At 38.5% G+C, this 19478-nt stretch overlaps 1 protein-coding gene across 2 annotated transcripts; it reads right to left on the reverse strand.

Annotated features, from left to right (window-relative positions):
- Positions 1-2497: 2497 nt before the first annotated feature.
- LOC103706732 (small ribosomal subunit protein eS28) lies at positions 2498-5617 on the reverse strand. 2 transcript variants are annotated; one of them, XM_088720980.2, is made up of 3 exons: positions 5498-5565; positions 4539-4638; positions 2498-2876 (listed from the first exon to the last, which is right to left on the reverse strand). In XM_088720980.2, the coding sequence occupies exon 3, from the start codon at positions 2873-2875 to the stop codon at positions 2678-2680; it is 198 nt and encodes a 65-aa protein (XP_088577106.1). In that variant the 5' UTR covers position 2876; positions 4539-4638; positions 5498-5565; the 3' UTR covers positions 2498-2677. The 2 variants fall into 2 exon arrangements, with proteins under 2 accessions (XP_088577106.1, XP_008789172.1); XM_008790950.6 differs by lacking the exon at positions 4539-4638 and having other exon boundaries at positions 5498-5617.
- Positions 5618-19478: the final 13861 nt, after the last annotated feature.

Below are 19478 nucleotides of genomic sequence, written 5' to 3' on the forward strand. Positions count from 1 at the left end.
TTTATGAAATTGTATTTTTGTTATGAAAAAAAATAATTTATTATTAAATGCTTATTTATTGGTTATAAACTCTATAAAGTCGTTTAATGTTTTAATCATATATGATTCAAAGAATATGATTTAAGAAAAAATATCTTGATGATTATGGAAAAAAAGGTTTTGAGATAGCTGCAATGTATGTCTCCTAAAAGTGGGGTAGATCGACATTCAGTTTTATATGACCTCGCCAGTAGGTAATAGCAGTTGGCATACGACCCTGCCCGTGGATAATAACAGTTGACATACAACCTTCCCAGCGGATAATAACAGTTGGCATACGATCCTACCAACAGATAATAGTAGTTGGTATTTGTCGATTACAACCCTATCACGGATATAATATTGACCATAGCATCTAGTGTGAGAGAAGTAATTTGAGCAATAATAAATAATATATGATTTTATGTTATACACCATGAACCGTATTTTATGAATGATTTATACATACATGATTGGCTTTATGAGTTGTTTTAATGTACTGTACTGTGAAATACTTATTTTGGAATAATTATTATTTTTTTAAATGATGTATTGGTATAGAAAAACTTATGCTTGATACAGTACGATAGTGAAAGGTTTACTTACTGAGCTGTCGCTTATATACCTCTATTTTTATTTTTCTCTCCAGACGAATAAGATCAGTAGGTACAAAAGTTGGTGGCTTGAAGTTCGCACTAGCAAGCTTGGCAATTTTGTAGAAGACTTTTAGTATTTTAAATTTACTATAAATTTGTAGTCAGTAATTTTTTAAATATTGAGAATTATGGGTTTGATTTTTATGTTTGAATCTAGACACTCTGAACCAACATAGTTTGATTTAATAAATAATAAAATTAGATTCCTATTTATTTATTTATATTTAAAATGGATTTGAAAATTATATGAAACGTTCGGCTTCATGTTATGATGGCCCGTACCCTTCGGTAGCACAACCAGATCATACTCCGAATCTAGGGCACAATAAATCATGCTCTGAATCTGGGCCATGACAAATGGGCAATACAACATAAGAAAAACCACCCCCCGTCAACCACCAACACCGCAGCTCAAACTTCTCCAAGACAGCTGAAATTTTTAATTCCACAGAATTCGATATCTTTAATTTTAAGTAAGAAATCATTTCGTTCCCGTTATAATTGTTCTGTCCATTTATTCAAAGGTCAAGCACGTTTCTTTGATGTCAAAACGATTAATAAGCTAATTCACGCATTCGCATTGGTAATGCTGATGTCTAAGGTTTTGATCTCAGTTATTTCATAAAAAAATAAAATAAAACTTTCTCAAGGAGATCAATCAGTGGGTGTCTTGAAGGGAAAGTTCAATGTTTACTCCTATATTCAAGTCCAGTGAGTAGCAATACAAGGTCTTCTATTGCTATCCTGGGGAACAATGATAGTTCAATATTACAATATATCATCCATCCATCATCACCAGTAAAAACACCAGTGAAATTCATCAGATCATCAATCAATAATTGTCCATATTTCCCCCAAGGAACATGAAAGTCTAACCTGGAGAATATAAACTTTGCTCAATAACACTGCTAGGTTCAGGAAAGGAAGGCTAAAATGGAGCAGAACTTTAAGCTTTGATACAATCCATGGGAAAAACACTTTTCTTGAAATCACTATTCCCGCAAACAAAGGAATGGTAATCTAACGGACTTATCATCCCAATCCACCAAAGATAAACGATATTCTTGAAACAAAATATAAAATGAGAATGAATAGCGTGTTATACATGAGCAAAACTTATGGCATGTAACAAAAAAGAATTATTTCATTGCAATATAACACAATATCATTAAATTTTGTTTATATTACATGATCAAGTATATATTCCAAAAAAAAATGTAAATTAATTTAAACCTAAAATATATATAACCCAATAAAACATTATAAATAACATAAGAAATTCCCTTCTCACAAACTTCTTTGTTTCAGGTCCAAACAATAGAATAAGAATGTCAATTGCTGCTCCTTTTGTTAATTCGCACTCCATTCTTATTTCTAGTTTGATTATTTTTAATCCTATAAACCATACATCTCGAAAGAAACCATATATCTTGAAAGATTTCTCAATGACATCTGCAGATTGCAGAACCAAAAATAAAAATAAATCATGTTATAACCATTTCTTATGCGCTTGGAAATATTCCTCTCTAAACACTGTATGAAGAATGAAACCAGGGATAAAACGATCCAACCGGCAATTCAACACCAAAATATAATCACGAAATCCCACAAAAGATATCATATAATTATGAATAGCAAGGGGAGGGATAACATTTTACATAAGAACCTCTTTAAATAAACAACTATTCGAGAAGCTGTTGATCTGCCTCCAGAAAGACTCATAAATTGAGGTATCCAAATAGGAAACCAGCATATTTGAGGACTTCAGAAAACTTCAAAAAAAAAATAGAGAAAAATCTAAAACATTATGACAATGGAAGAGGTTCTAAACAAGAAACAAAATTAACCATGCTGCACTTTGTCTAGCTTTTTAGCAACGTCACACAAACTTTAGAACACTCCAAAAGGCATAATTCAAAACCAAGTACTAATACTGAAAGGAAAAAATGACAAAGGCATCAAGATACTACATATTAGAAACATCCTATGTAGACATGATCAGATCAGCGCAGCCTCCTAGCTTCCCTTTCGGATTCAAGCAGGGTAAGGACATCACCTTCCCTAACCGGGCCCTTCACATTCCGCATGATAAGTCTATTCTGATCATCCAAAAACTTGACCCTGACCTGGGTCACCTGACCTCTTGATCCAGTTCGGCCCATCACTTTAACCACGACAGCAAGCTTAACTTGAGTATCCATGCTGCATACAGAGATAACATGGAACACAGTCAAAAATAATTAAAAAGGATAAGTTTTTTTAAGGTTTTATGGACAAACATGATAAAGGAACTCCAATGATAATCAAGAATAAATTAAGAAAGGAGAGAAGAACAAATCTGAACACGAGTCCAAGTGGAAAATACTTTCAGTGACAACATGTTTTTGAAAGCTTGAAAGAAATAGATTAAGCAGTAGAAGTGGATTTTTCTTAAGATATAACTGGCAATGCACTATCAGATCTGATGGCGCTTGCATGATCGCTACTAATCACTATGGGCTGCAGCAGAAGACAATGTTATGCATGCTTTGGTATATATACATGCACATACATGGATGGGATCTGCTTGCTGGTTACAGAATTGGGACATATGATTAATCCTACATGTCTACACAATGTCTTAACACTAGTTTTCTATCACTTAAATGCAAGATAAAACAAAATTTGCCTGTACCCTTTAAAAATCAGTTGATTTAAAGGGTTTAAATATCTTGAAAAGCAAGCACAGCAATATAAAAATAATTAGGTTATTATAAGGCATTACTATAATTATCTCAAGCACGAGATCATTGGGAGAATGTTTCACACTGTTTTGCATCTAATATCATCTAGCAATTCTAAAATAAAGATTACAAATATTATCAGCCTCTAAGGAAAAGCAGAAGCAACAAGAGGACAGGAGCGAAAAAAGGAACACTCGAATGTCTATTCCATTGTCCTAGAGAATAATAGCTGATGTTCTAAAACATGTCACTTTTCCAAAAGACATATTTCAATGTGTATTAAAAAATATACAAGTAGAATTGTCGGATTCAGGATTCATACATAGCCACCCTCAATTCCATCCTGAGGCTGTCCGGTGAGGTAGAAATAAAGCAAACTTTTGGATGCCATAAGAATTCTAAAAAATTCTAATTCTTAGACTAGACAACTTGTTGCTGCTTAAAATTTAGTCACATTTTGTAAGATACATAAAGCTTGAAAACACCAGCAGAATGCACGAAAAGGAGAGTTTGCAGCACTAGAAATCCTTTAAATAGTCAAAATCAACAATCATTAAACACTTCTAAATATAACTATCAAATAACATAAATACATCAGGATGAAACAATCCACATGTGTCACAAAGTATAAAACCCAACTAAGTCACCATTCCAAAAGAAGTGGAAAAGGGGGGCAAAAAAGAAAACTGAGAGACACACATACTTTTGGTTAACAGAACATACACCAAGTCTTGATGTCTACAAGCAAAGAGTGCAAGGGTAGTGTGGAGCCAACAAGCAGGAAACATGATGTTAGCCGGCATTCAGAGAATTGCAAATTTGCAAACAGAGAGAAATAAAAAAAAAAGCAAAGAGCATGGTTCAAATTGATCTAATCAATCTTTAAAAAAAAAAAGCCAATGAAAATAATCATACTATGTGAAAAATTACATATGACAACAAGCAAAAGTTCTAGATACCATAATTGTGTACATAACAGCTTGTTTCTTATTACATTAACTTTTATTTGTTTGGTATTACAATTAAGATGTTTCTTAATCATATAAAAAAAACATGAGACACCATATGTAAAAGCACATGCATAGAGCCAAAATTAAGGATGCTACTGAAAAGAACTTGTTTATTCTTAACATGTAAATACCTATAAATATAGTGAAAGAACAATCGTTGAAGCTAAAATTTATTATACAGCAATCAGTTCCCTGCATCTCCCACTTTAGAGGTGAACCCGCATTTTCTGCCTGCGCAAAGCCATAAGTTACACTGTTTGGGAGAACTCTTTACATATCTCTATTTTATCATTTAGTTATCCCAGCCACTCAATATTGAAACAGGCAAAGAGAGGATAAGTGAAAGAACATTTCTACCTCCTATTGAGTCAATAAGCTTAATAGGGGTCGGAAAGTGGGATAAAAAATTTAAATTGAACAAGATGGAACAAGCCGAATAGCATCGTATGTCCCCACCAGCAAGCAATTGGGATAAAAAGGAAGAATAGGCCAAACTAGTAGGTGGAGAATCCTTTGTAAAATAGGGATGGAGTACAAAATAGAAATAAATGTCTTTTGAGCCTATTAACTTTTGATCATATTTTCTTGGAATAACCTTTACTCCCAGCTGACAAAAAAAATAATCAGAGTTTCGACAACAGGCATCGAGCAGTATTTAGAAATCCTTACGGCATATATTAGCGGGAAATCCACAAACATTAGCACAGACATAGAAATTTGGCAACAATATTTGTTGATCCAAATTTATCGCAAAAAAATAAATAAGATGTAATATGCCATCAACGTCGACCATGAGGCTAATTGATTTGTAGCCAAGAAACAGGCTATAACTCGCAAGCGGGAAAGTAACAAGAAAATATTGGCGGAAAGTCATAAGCCCAACTATAAGATAAACCATCGATCTATGCGAACACCAAATCATTAAAAATCTGCCAATATATCGATGCAGTTAAAGAGAAAGCCATAAGAGTAGTGAAGAAATCTAGAATCAAGAGATATTCCCAACCTTAATCAAAAAAACGCAAGCAAAAGATCGAGTTTTGAGAACAAATCCGAGGATTTATTAGGGTTTGGGACGGGATTCACCAACCTCTCTGAAAGCGAGGAGACGCTCGAAGCAGCGGGACGTGGGAGATGGAGGCGGCTGCGAGCGAGTGGGCAAAACCCTAGTTCTGGGGGCTTATATAGGCCGGTTTCGGCGAATTCACAGTCTTGCCCCCACGGTGGCACGGACGCGGGCACCCGGCACGTGCTGGGCAACATTTAGGGCATAGCCGCAATGACGGCGTTATAACGGACCCAACCAATATATTTTTGCCCCATTAAATACTTTTTATTTATGTTTAGTGCTAAAATAATTACCGCTACAGCAACTCTTCGAGCAGTAATGATAGAAAATAATGACATTTTTTTCCAATGACCATTTTTTTAATTAAAAATATTTTTCATGCTGTATAATCTTTTCTGGGCAAAACAATTTAAATTCTAAAAATATTTTATTAGAAAAATTGTACAGATAAAAATAATGGCTATTATATACATTGTAACAAACCATAATAATGCTCACCTAACTTGTTATAAGGAATGTTATTATTTTTTTTGGTGACCATATAAAACATATAACATAGTAGAGGGGCTTGAATTCATTTCTTGAAAATTTGGGCTTATAACTTTTATAATGATCGTTCTATCAAATCTTACTTGGAGGACCAGAGGTAGGGTGGGAGATGTTGTGTGGATCCTACAGCAGAATTACGAGGCAGGGTCTGATTATGCTTGGGTCTATTGGCTAGGGCTACACCCGAGATTGTTTTTGTTTCTATGGAAGGTAGTCTGGAACTGCCTTCCGACGAGATTGCTGCTGAGTAGATGTGGAGCGAGTATCCCCCACTGGACGATGTGTGGGGATGACGAGACGGTCGATCATGTGTTGTTTTAGTGCATGTGGGCGAGGAGATCCTGGCGTCTTTCAGAATTTCCACAAGATGCCTGGGGTATGCAGGACCAGTTTTTACAGGTTATTCAACACTGCTCGAGTAGCCCCCAGCGGCGCCCTATGGTTATTGGAGCTACCTGTGTTGCTTACCAGATCTGGTTGGCTAGGAACGCTCAGATCTTTGGTGAACGTAGCTTATCTCCGAGATTTGCGGTGGAGCAGGCACGAGTATAGACAATGGAGTGTATTCATGGTACCTATTCAGGTGGACCTTCGACAGTTCGGGATACCTGGGGCTCCTTTTTAGCTTAGGTAGCGCATCGTACAATGTTCTTCACCTGGGAGCCCCCACCTCCGAACTTTCTCAAGGTCAATTTCGATAGGTCGGTAGTGGATGGAGGGCGTCGAGGAGGCGTGGGGTTTGTCATCAGGGACCCAGGTTTGAGGGTGGTGGCGGCTGGTGGTTGTCAGATAGCTGATACCTCGGTTTCTGGTGCTGAGTTGCGAGCTGCATGGGTGGGTCTTCGATTTGCGCGATGCGTCCTATAGGCCAGCTCTATCACTTTGGAAGGTGACTTGGCCATAGTGATAGGTTGGATACAGGGGGCCCGAGTGGGATGGGGGGACCACCCTCTGATTCGAGATATCTGGGCAATGGGGACGGATGGCGAAACCTTCCAAGCCCGATATGTATTCAGGAAGGCCAACAGAGCCGTGGGTTGGGTGGCAGCTTATGTGGCTAACCATTCGGACCGTACTCTATGGACCCAAGAGGGGGAGCTGTCTAGGGCACTCTGTAATGTTTTGTTTTCAGATTTTATTGGGTGTATTCGTACTCATGCAGTATGATGTGCCCGCTCTAACAAAAAAAAAAAAAAAAATTTAGGATGTGCATCACTGCACTCACCTTAATGGATCCCAAAGAGCAGAACCATCTTGTGCCCGAGCAAGATCGATTCAGAGCCAATGCACAAAATTTAATTTGTTTAACTAGGAGGCTTAGGATGCAGCATTCTAACCACACACCATAACCCGCTGTAAATTCGACACCGACCATAAAGTTAGTAGGGTACAATTACAAAGGAAATGAATTAAATCCTAGTTCAGTCACAAATGTAGGCCACCTGACTGCCTGATTTGAGAAGAAACCATCTAATTCTAAATTCAATTTAGCTGTAGGATTAAGTCATGAGCAGACAAACCCAAGGCTAACCTAAATCAATGCAAAGGCCTATTTTGCACATTGAATGGATAGGCACTTTCTTCATTCTGAAAATTTGACGTCTCACCGGCAAACGGTGCTGGAACTTAGCCTATGTCCAGTCTGAGACTTCAAATCTGGAAACGTATCATTAATCCTCTTGCTCATAAAATTTGCAGGCAATGTGGGAAGGCATTCAAGCCAGAGAAACTGCATTCGCATATGAAATCATGTAAAGGTCTAAGAGTGCGAGGAAGAAGGATGGACTCAGAGAGGATGCCATTAAAAACAGAGTATCTACGGGAGGACTTTTCTACGGAGTCAGACCAGGGCTTTCTATTGAGCATTAGTTCTATAATCCTCTGCCTCTGTATAAAGCTAGCAATGTACAAGTCATCCATGTCAGTTTATTGAAAATGATTGGTGCCTCAGATAATATTTAAAATATCATATTTGAATAGTTCAAAAACCTGATTTTAATTTCCCTTTTTTTTTGAGGGGTGGGGGAGGGAGAGAGGGAGAGACTTGGATGGAGATCATATGATCATATGACAATGTTATTGATTGATATAAAGCACTACTAACTTTGGTGCTATATTGGTTGACATATTGTTATAGTTAAAGAAAAAAAGAAAAAAAAAGCAGAAAAACTAAAAGTAGTAACAAAGCAACAAGATTTGAAGACACAAAAAAAGGAAAACAAAACAAAAAAACATCTAACGCTATTGTTTGTTTCGCTTTTTTTTTCCACACACTTATTTCCACAAATAAATTTGAAGAGGGCTTAAAGCAACATTTAGTTAGAGACTCCATAGTCTCTGCTGATATAGTAGGTAAAACTAATTAAATTCTTGAAAATATCAACGATCAACATCAACTTGAGTAGCACACATATGTAGATTTGCAACTGGAGTTTTTTTGTGGATGTCTAACTAGACATTTTGAATCATGTGGATTTGAAACCATTCATCTTTCTTTATGATATTGAACTGCTAAAATCTTTTCTTTTTCCTATGGAAAGAGGTTAACAGACAATGGTGTGAGGGCTCGATCCATTGACTTGCCCGCACTTGGTTGGGCCAGTGGGCCGGCCCAAAGTGGCCAGCCCAAGGCCATCGTGCCATGGCACGATACAGCAAAGAAGAAGAAGACTCTGCGATTGGAATCTTCTTCCTCCAAATCCGGCAGAGATTGAGGACTCTTAGGACAATCTAAGTTCATCTAGGACTCGGGGACCGCCTATTTAATTTTCCTCTTCCTCCTTAGATTTCCTCGACTGGAAATGCCAAAGATCACCGCCGATTTCAAGCTTCTTGTCTGAGCCTTCTTCCTCGTTTCCTCATCGGAAAGAGCCGTCGGAGGCTTCGCCGAACCAAGGTAACTGCCCAACGCCTCCTTCACTTTCTTGGTTTTAGAGTTCATTCCATGATGATTTGGGCCGGTGAATCGCTAGATTACCTTCCGAAACGAGGTGCCCTATTTCGGCTTCTTCCCCCTGTGCTTGCTGCCACTGGCTGCCGGGATTAGTCGAGCTCTACCATCTCCCGAGAGCTCCGAGAGCATATGGCTACCGGTTAGGGAGTTAGCCATAGTTTGAGGATGATAGTGTTATTTTGATGATTAACAAGCAATTATCTAGAGTATGTTATAAGTTAAATCGATACTTCATTTATAAGTTTATTACTCTCAGTATATTTTGTATTAATTGATATAGATACATTTCATTGTTCATTTGAATGAATCTAACCTTGAGATGCAGCAAAGTGTGGATTGAGTCGACCCAAAGGATGATTGGGTCGACCCCGGCACATCAAGAAAACATTTGGCACACTTCTGCAAAAATGGCAAAGATGAACAGTGAGTTGGGTCGACCCAAAGAAAGCATGAGTCGACCCAAGGATCAAGATCCTCAAAACAAGACAGAAAAATGGTTCTCTGGATTTACTGAGAGGGTCGACCCAAGAAGTAGTTGAGTCGACCCAAGCTTGAGTCGACCCAAACCCTGAGAGGGTCGACCCAAAGGCAAGACAGAACAGAAGACAGAAAAGGTTCTCTGGAAACCCTGTTAGGGTCGACCCAAGAAGAAGTTGAGTCGACCCAACTGAACCTTGAGTCGACCTAACGAAAGGTTGGGTCGACCCAAGTGAAGGAAGGCTGAATTTCAAGTTTCTGTGGATTCTGAGAGGGTCGACCCAAGGAATGTTTGAGTCGACCCAAGTGAAAGTTGGGTCGACCCAAGGACAGGTTGAGCCGACCCAAACATGGGCAGAAGCATAACGGCTAGTTCTGCAGATGTACTTTTTGTCCTTCCAACAGTGAGTAACGGCTAGTTTTTGAATTCTAACCATTGGGGGCTTGTCCAATGGAGGTAGAAAACTATTTAAAGGGGCACTATTCATCAGATAGAACAACCTTTCCAAAGAATATAAAAGAGTACACGAGAAAGAGAAAGTGCCCTAATCTTCTTCATCCAAGTGCTTCATTCAAGAATCAAAGAAAGGGGTTGAGCAGATTCAAAGAGTCATCTAGAGCTCCATCCTCCCTTGAAGAGTGAAGCATCCTTGATAAAGAAGAGAGAAGTCACTACAAGCGATAAATACTTTCTAAACTCTTCTTTGTAGTTTATATTGTTTCATTTGCTCATTTAGGAGTTTAAATCTTCTTTCTTTGTTTATTAAACTACTTGTAAAGGTTGGTTGGTTAGCCCGCAAAACCAACGGAATAGGTTGATTGGTGAACCCGGAAAACCAATTGTAAAGGTTCGTTGGTGAGCCCGTAAAACCAACAAAGGTTCGTTGGTGAGCCCGTAAAACCAACATAGATTTTTGGTGAACCCGGAAAACCAAAGTGTAAAGGTTTTTGGATTGTGAGCCCGAAAAACAATCCAACTGTAATCCGCAGGATTATAGTGAATTCCCAAGGGGTCGCTTGGGGAGTGGACGTAGGTGCTAAGGAGAGCACCGAACCACTATACTTTGTGTTGTTTGTATTGTGATTTGTTTTAGCTTACTAATCATTCATTTAACTTAAGTAAGTTAGTTAAATTTAAAAAGAAACCAATTCACCCCCCCCTCTTGGCTTGTCACCTTGGGCAACAAGTGGTATCAGAGCAAGGTGCTCTAATAGTACTCATTGATCTCACAATCAAGAGTTAAAGATCATGACAACCCAAGTGGGATGTTCTATGAGTGAGGGGCAATCCACAAATAGGCCACCTCTATTTAATGGCACAAACTACACATATTGGAAAGCTAGGATGAGGATATTCATTCAAGCTTCCGACTATGAACTATGGTACATCATCACTAGAGGACCTCACACACCCACACTTAATATAGAGGGCACTATCATACCCAAACCAGAAATGGATTGGAATGAAAGTGATAGAAGATTAGCACAGTTAAATGCAAAAGCTATAAATGTACTTTACTGCTCATTAGATGTAAGTGAATTTAATAGAATATCTACTTGCACTACTGCCAAAGAAATTTGGGACAAACTTGAGATCACCCATGAAGGGACCAATCAAGTTAAAGAGTCAAAGATAAACATATTAGTACACAAGTATGAATTGTTTAAAATGGAATCTACTGAGTCCATAACTGATATGTTTACTCGTTTTACTGACATTATAAATGGGCTTAAGAGTTTAGGAAAGTCTTACTCTAACTCTGATTTGGTGCGAAAAATTCTCAGGTCTCTACCAAGAATTTGGAAGGCCAAGGTAACCGCAGTTCAAGAAGCTAAGGACCTCAACACACTGCAATTAGAGGAGCTTCTAGGATCACTCATGACCCATGAGTTGACAATGAGGCAAAATTCAGAAGATGAGGTCAAGAGAAGAAAGCCCATTGCCCTAAAGACTACCACCCCTAAACAACAAACTGAATCGGAAGATTCAGATGATGATGAAGAAATTGATGAAGAAGGGATGGCTATGCTTGGGAGAAAATTCAGAAAATTTATGAGAGGTAAGAATAGATTCTATAGAAAGAAACCCTTCATCAAAGGTAACTCAAGCAAAGAAAAGGGTAAGGACAAAGAAAAGGAAAAAGAAACTCCCATTTGCTATGAGTGTAACAAACCCGGGCATTATAAGATAGATTGCCCAGATTTGAAATGGATGGCAAGAAAACTGAAAAAGAAGAACGTCATGGCTGAATGGAGTGAAAGTGAGGAATCAAGTTCGGAAGAGGAAGATCATCAAGAGACGGCCCAAATGTGTCATATGGCCAATGACGATGAGGTGTGTCTTACAGCTGATAAAGTGGAAAAATGATGGTATCTAGATAGTGGCTGTTCAAGACACATGACCGGTGACGTAGATCAATTTGTCACCTTGGAATCAAAGAAGGGTGGAGTAGTAACTTATGGAGACAATGGTAAAGGGCATATCATTGAAAATGGTAAAATTTTCATTACGCCATCTATTTTCATAGAAAATGTCTTATTAGTTAAGGGTTTGAAACATAACCTTCTTAGCATAAGTCAATTTTGTGATAAAGGGCTTAAAGTCACGTTTGAAGCATCTGTATGCATAATCACAAATCCTAAAGATAATAGCATTATACTTGTAGGACAAAGGCAAAGAAATATTTACTTAGTAGATCTTCATGAGTTAGGCAAGAAAAATGGATTATGCTTAATTAATAATGAAGAAAAGAAAAATGAAACTAGTTGGCTTTGGCATCGAAGACTAGGACATGCTAGTATGGAATTAATATCAAAACTAGTCAAGAAGGAATTAATAAAAGATGTGCCAAAATTGATCTTTGAAAAGGACAAAATATGTTGACCATGTTCATTGGGAAAACAAACTAAATCATCTTTCAAATCGAAGAATATAGTATCAACAACTAGACCATTTGAACTCATACACATGGATTTATTTGGACCTACTAGAACTACAAGTCTAGGAGGGAAGAAATATGGACTAGTTATTGTTGATGATTTTTCAAGATATACATGGGTTTCATTTTTGGCACATAAGAATGAAGCATTTTCAGAATTCTTGAAACTATATAATAATATCATAAATGAAAAGAAACTCACCTTAGTAGCAATTCGAAGTGATCATGGTACCGAATTTGAAAATCAACACTTTGAAGAATTTTGTACTAAAAATGGTATATCACATCAATTTTCAGCACCTAGAACGCCTCAACAAAATGGGGTTGTTGAAAGAAAAAATAGGACATTGGCAGAAATGGCACGCACAATATTGTGTGAGTCAAATCTTCCAAAGTATTTTTGGGCTGAAGCTATAAGCACTGCTTGCCATATTCTAAATCGAGTTTTAATACGACCAATAACCAAGAAAACTCCTTATGAACTTTGGAAGAATAAGAAACCAACTGCTAAATATCTTAAAGTTTTTGGATGTAGATGTTTCATCTTAAACAATGGCAAGAAGGATCTAAGTAAATTTGATGCCAAGTCAGATGAAGGTATCTTCTTAGGATACTCCACATCTAGCAGGGCATACAGAGTATTCAATAAAAGAACTTTAGTAGTGGAAGAGTCAGTCAATATTATATTTGATGAGTCTGATAGTGAGTCGGCTAGAAAAGAAAATATTGTTGATGATGATACAGGAATTATCGACTTTGAAAAGTTGAATATTGATGACGTGCCAAATCAAGATAAGGGAGATGATTGCGTGCCACCTCAATCCCAAAACTTGCCAAAGGAATGGAGATGCATATGGACACCCTAAAGACTTAATCATTGGTGATCCATCTCAAGGGGTAAGAACTCGATCATCTCTTAGAAATTTAAATGATTATCTTGCTTTTGTTTCACAATTAGAACCTAAGACTTATGAAGAAGCTGAAAAAGATACTAATTGGATAAATGCCATGCAAGAAGAATTGAATCAATTTAAAAGAAGTAATGTATGGACATTAATTGAAAGACCAAAGCATAACTCAGTAATTGGAACAAAATGGATATTTAGAAATAAATTAGATGAAAATGGATTAGTCATAAGAAATAAGGCTAGACTTGTAGCTAAGGGATACAATCAAGAAGAAGGAATAGATTTTGATGAAACATTTGCTCCTGTAGCTAGATTAGAGGCTATTAGATTACTTCTAGCATTTGCATGTTTCATGGATTTCAAATTATATCAAATGGATGTGAAGAGTGCTTTCTTAAATGGTTTTATTGAGGAGGAAGTATATGTAGAACAACCTCCTGATTTTGAGAATCATGAATTGCCAAATCATGTGTTTAAACTACATAAGGCTTTATATGGATTAAAGCAAGCACCAAGGGCTTGGTATGATCGATTAAGCAAATTTCTGCTTAATAATGACTTTAGTAGAGGAAATGTAGATAAAACTCTATTTCTCAAAAGAAAGGACAAAAATCTATTAGTGGTACAAATATATGTAGATGACATAATCTTTGGTGCCACAAATGATACTCTTTGCAAAGAATTTGCTGATTTAATGCATGGAGAATTTGAAATGAGTTTGATGGGAGAACTAAGCTTCTTTCTAGGATTACAAATCAAACAAACTAAAGAAGGCATTTTCATTCATCAAACTAAGTATACAAAGGAAATACTAAAGAAGTTTGGGAATGAAAATCATAAAGGAGTAGGCACTCCAATGAATCCTACTAGTAAGCTAGACAAAGATGAAAAAGGGAAGAGTATTGATAATAAGCTCTATAGAGGACTAATTGGATCCTTGCTCTACCTTACTGCTAGTAGACCCGACATCGTATTTAGTGTAGGAATATGTGCTAGATACCAATCGGATCCTAAGGAGTCACATTTAAGTGCTGTTAAAAGAATCCTTAGATATTTAAGAGGAACTACCAATATAGGATTATGGTACTCAAGAGACTCCTGTCTAGATTTGCTTGCATATTCAGATGCGGATTTTGCCGGATGCAAATTAGATAGGAAGAGCACAAGTGGCACATGTCAATTCTTAGGAAATAACTTAGTATCATGGTTTAGCAAAAAGCAGAATTCAGTGGCACTGTCCACAGCTGAAGCTGAATATATAGCTGCTGGTAGTTGTTGTGCTCAAGTATTATGGCTTAAGCAACAACTAGAGGACTATGGAGTTAAGCTAGATAATATTCCTATTAAATGTGATAATACTAGTGCCATCAATCTTACTAAAAATCCAGTTCAGCATTCTAAAGCCAAACACATAGAGATAAGGTATCATTTTATTAGGGATCATGTGCAAAATGGAAACATATATATTGAGCATATATGCACTGAAAAACAATTAGCCGACATATTTATAAAACCATTGAGTGAAGATAGATTCTGCATGCTAAGGAGGGAATTAGGCATATGTGATCCTTTTTATTGAAGAAATATAAAAGGGAGCTAGTAGTTTCATGATACATTCCTCCAATTTCTAAAAATCCATGAAACATGAGTCAAACTTGTTATTTATAGATTCCTTACTCATGTATCATTGTCCCAGAAAGAATTTATAAGGATTGGAAGCAAGGAAAATTTTTAGACGCAAAAAGGAAGAGAAAAGAAAAATTCTGCACTTGGGTCGACCCAACCCAGAATAGGGTCGACCCAACGTTGAGTCGACCCAAGAAAATTCTTGAGTCGACCCAACGTCGGGACCCCACTGTTAAAAGGGGGACCCGAGAGCAATGTTAGGGCACTGTTTGCCCTTGTCCTCTTCTGAATACTCTAATCCCCACTCTCCAAACTCCTCCAAACTCCTCCAAACAGTAGATTACCTTAAGATCTTGGAGAAATGGGACCCAAAAGAGCCGTAGCCAAAAGATCCGGAAGAGTCACACGGATCCAACGTGAGAAAAGGCAACCTACGGAGCCATCTACCGTGTCTCCACAACGTGAGGCACGTGCGGAGCCACCTCCTCCTCCTTCCCCCTCTACTATACTTGCAAGATTTGCGGGGAGACCGGTTACAACGGGGAGAAGGATCCATTCCGAGTTCTTTGATCAAGAAGGGTTTCGGTTGAGGGAATGGATCCAAAGGCAAGGTTGGGAGTATCTTTGCTCCCTAGATGTGTTGATCTACCCCGGATTGGTTCAAGAGTTCTATGCCTTCCTTAAAACTGGTATGGGAGGGCTTGTTTCGGAAGTTCGAGGGGTTCGAGTTCGAGTTTCCGAGGAGAGCTTGAGTGGGCTACTTCATCTACCCTGCGTAGGAGCCACTCCGGAAAGGCCAGAAGATAAACTGAGAGCCCTACAGTTGATCATGGAAAATGAGAACTTCAACTTTTCCAAGAAGGTAATAGCTAGTTCTCTTTCTGCTGAAATGAGATTACTGCTCAGTATAATAAACAGAATTTTATTTCCAAAGACCGGGAGATTCGATCTCATCACAGAGCGAGATCTAGCAGTGATGGAGTGTATGATTCAGGGGATTCCCCTAAATCTTCCGGCCATGATACTGAGACAGATGAGGAAAGTGATCTGCAACTCTAGGGTATCACTACCTTATGGTATGATACTCACTTTGATTTTTCGGCAGCATGGTATATCTGTTGAGGGGGAGGCATCCAAGAGTCTGCTTCATACTGACACATACACTGCACGGACACTTATACGCATGGGATATGAGAAAGTGAACGGACAGTGGATTAACACTGGCGCAGGCATTCAGGGTGAGGCACCAGAGGGAGATGCACCAGAGGCTGAGGATGAGGAGCATATGGATCATCCTACTGCACCATCAGAGGTTGGACCATCGTCATCCGTTCCTCCGAGAGATACGGATGAGTTCTGGAGCAGGATGACTGAGCTCATGTCAGCTCAGGCGAGGACTATCACTGACGGGCTGATGAGCCGATTGGACGTCCGATTGGACGTCATGTCTGCTGAGATCAGTGATCTGAGGCAGCAGATAGGAGCACTCCGGAGAGAGAGAGAGACCCATGGACCATCTGTGCCACAGGCTGCTGAGTCAGAGATTTCGGCACAGAGTCATCCAGCTCGTCGTGCTCCACGCCAGACACAGTCTCACCAAGCACGACCTCCCCTCGCCACGTACACTAGGAGGATGAGGACTAGATCCCAGCCATTAGATTCTCCCTAGGCTGATATTAGCATTTCTGTTTAGAGCCTAGGCTAGATATCTAGTTCTCATATGTATCTTGCTTTTATCATGTATCTTTAAATCTTGATTAAGGAACATTGTATCTGTTTTTGTTTTTGGACATGAATGTACTCAAATATTCCTATTTTGATCAATGAAGTTTGAATGGTTGTTATTTATTGCATCTTTTCCCATGTACCTATTTGATGATAACAAAAAGGGGGAGAAGTAAAGAAAGAGTAAATAGGGGAGAAGTAAAGATAAAAGTAAATAGAGTAACAAAAAGGGGGAGAAGTAAAGAAAGAGTAATAAGGAGAGAAGTAAAGAAAGAAAGTAAAATAATTTGTAAAACAAATTGAAAATCATATAGAAAAGCATATACATCCAAGGGGGAGCAATTTGCAACAATGAAAATGTTCAACTCAACAATTTATATCAAATTTCAGAATTTGGCACGCACCTTTCACACCTCGGTACATAACCTGAAACTCATGTTTTATCTCAAATTTTTGGAGTTTCATCTTTAATGAATTATAAATGGAAGGGGGAGTAACACAAAAAGTCAAATTGGCAACATTTAAATGATATAGGGGGAGACTTCACTCTTATATATGAAAAGCTGAAATTCAGCAAGTTAAACCCTTTCAAAAACTGAATTTAAGATAAGTATCAATAGGCTCATACTCTTTATTTTGTAATCATCAAAAAGGGGGAGATTGAGGATGATAGTGTTATTTTGATGATTAACAAGCAATTATCTAGAGTATGTTATAAGTTAAATCGATACTTTATTTATAAGTTTATTACTCTCAGTATATTTTGTATTAATTGATATAGATACATTTCATTGTTCATTTGAATGAATCTAACCTTGAGATGCAGCAAAGTGTGGATTGAGTCGACCCAAAGGATGATTGGGTCGACCCCGGCACATCAAGAAAACATTTGGCACACTTCTGCAAAAATGGCAAAGATGAACAGTGAGTTGGGTCGACCCAAAGAAAGCATGAGTCGACCCAAGGATCAAGATCCTCAAAACAAGACAGAAAAATGGTTCTCTGGATTTACTGAGAGGGTCGACCCAAGAAGTAGTTGAGTCGACCCAAGCTTGAGTCGACCCAAACCCTGAGAGGGTCGACCCAAAGGCAAGACAGAACAGAAGACAGAAAAGGTTCTCTGGAAATCCTGTTAGGGTCGACCCAAGAAGAAGTTGAGTCGACCCAACTGAACCTTGAGTCGACCCAACGAAAGGTTGGGTCGACCCAAGTGAAGGAAGGCTGAATTTCAAGTTTCTGTGGATTCTGAGAGGGTCGACCCAAGGAATGTTTGAGTCGACCAAGTGAAAGTTGGGTCGACCCAAGGACAGGTTGAGCCGACCCAAACACGGGCAGAAGCATAACGGCTAGTTCTGCAGATGTACTTTTTGTCCTTCCAACAGTGAGTAACGGCTAGTTTTTGAATTCTAACCATTGGGGGCTTGTCCAATGGAGGTAGAAAACTATTTAAAGGGGCACTATTCATCAGATAGAACAACCTTTCCAAAGAATATAAAAGAGTACACAAGAAAGAGAAAGTGCCCTAATCTTCTTCATCCAAGTGCTTCATTCAAGAATCAAAGAAAGGGGTTGAGCAGATTCAAAGAGTCATCTAGAGCTCCATCCTCCCTTGAAGAGTGAAGCATTCTTGACAAAGAAGAGAGAAGTCACTACAAGCGATAAATACTTTCTAAACTCTTCTTTGTAGTTTATATTGTTTCATTTGCTCATTTAGGAGTTTAAATCTTCTTTCTTTGTTTATTAAACTACTTGTAAAGGTTGGTTGGTTAGCCCGCAAAACCAACGGAATAGGTTGATTGGTGAACCCGGAAAACCAATTGTAAAGGTTCGTTGGTGAGCCCGTAAAACCAACAAAGGTTCGTTGGTGAGCCCGTAAAACCAACATAGGTTTTTGGTGAACCCGGAAAACCAAAGTGTAAAGGTTTTTGGATTGTGAGCCCGGAAAACAATCCAACTGTAATCCGCGGGATTATAGTGAATTCCCAAGGGGTCGCTTGGGGAGTGGACGTAGGTGCTAAGGAGAGCACCGAACCACTATACTTTGTGTTGTTTGTATTGTGATTTGTTTTAGCTTACTAATCATTCATTTAACTTAAGTAAGTTAGTTAAATTTAAAAAGAAACCAATTCACCCCCCCTCTTGGCTTGTCACCTTGGGCAACATAGTTCATGCCAAGTTTGATCAGTTTTTTTTACGATCTTCTTTCGCTTCTTCCCTTCTTGTGCCGGCCGGCCACCATTGCCGATAGTGCTGCGGCCGAAGGGCCACCAAGGCCGTCATCGCCGAGGGTCAGGCCACCTTGCTCGGCCACTCCCTTTTGCCTTCTCTTTTGCTAAGAAAGAAGAAAGAAGAAAAGAAGAAAGAAGAAAAGAGAGACAAGCATTCCTCTCTTTCTCTCTCATGTTTCTCCACTCTCTCTCCTCTCTCCACTTTCTCTCTCCTCTCTCCACTTTATCTCTCCACTTTCTCTACTTTCTCTTTCCTCTCTCCACTTTCTCTACTTTCTCTCTCTTTTCTCCACTTTCTCTCTTTAGAATGACCAAGGAACTCGGAGTCGGTCATGTCGACTTGATCTACAAACTTGAGTTGATCCCTGTAAAGGGCCTTAGTTCCATCTTGGTACCCAGACCGCCTACTGGACGGATCACCCCGACCTTATCGAATGTTCTTAAATCTTCATTGATGAACCATATTGATTAACCTTGGCCCTGGTCAAGTACATGCCCTATCATTTATTTATCGAATCGCTCAGGCCTTACCCACCTGAAACCGTCGAACACTGTTACTCGACCAACCATCTCATTTTCTATTTATTTTAATTCGAA

Source organism: Phoenix dactylifera, chromosome 1 (genome assembly GCF_051530095.1).
Source record: "Phoenix dactylifera cultivar Ajwa chromosome 1, Ajwa_hap1_PhDact_Kaust_v1.1, whole genome shotgun sequence".
In the NCBI taxonomy this organism is placed as follows: domain Eukaryota; kingdom Viridiplantae; phylum Streptophyta; class Magnoliopsida; order Arecales; family Arecaceae; genus Phoenix; species Phoenix dactylifera.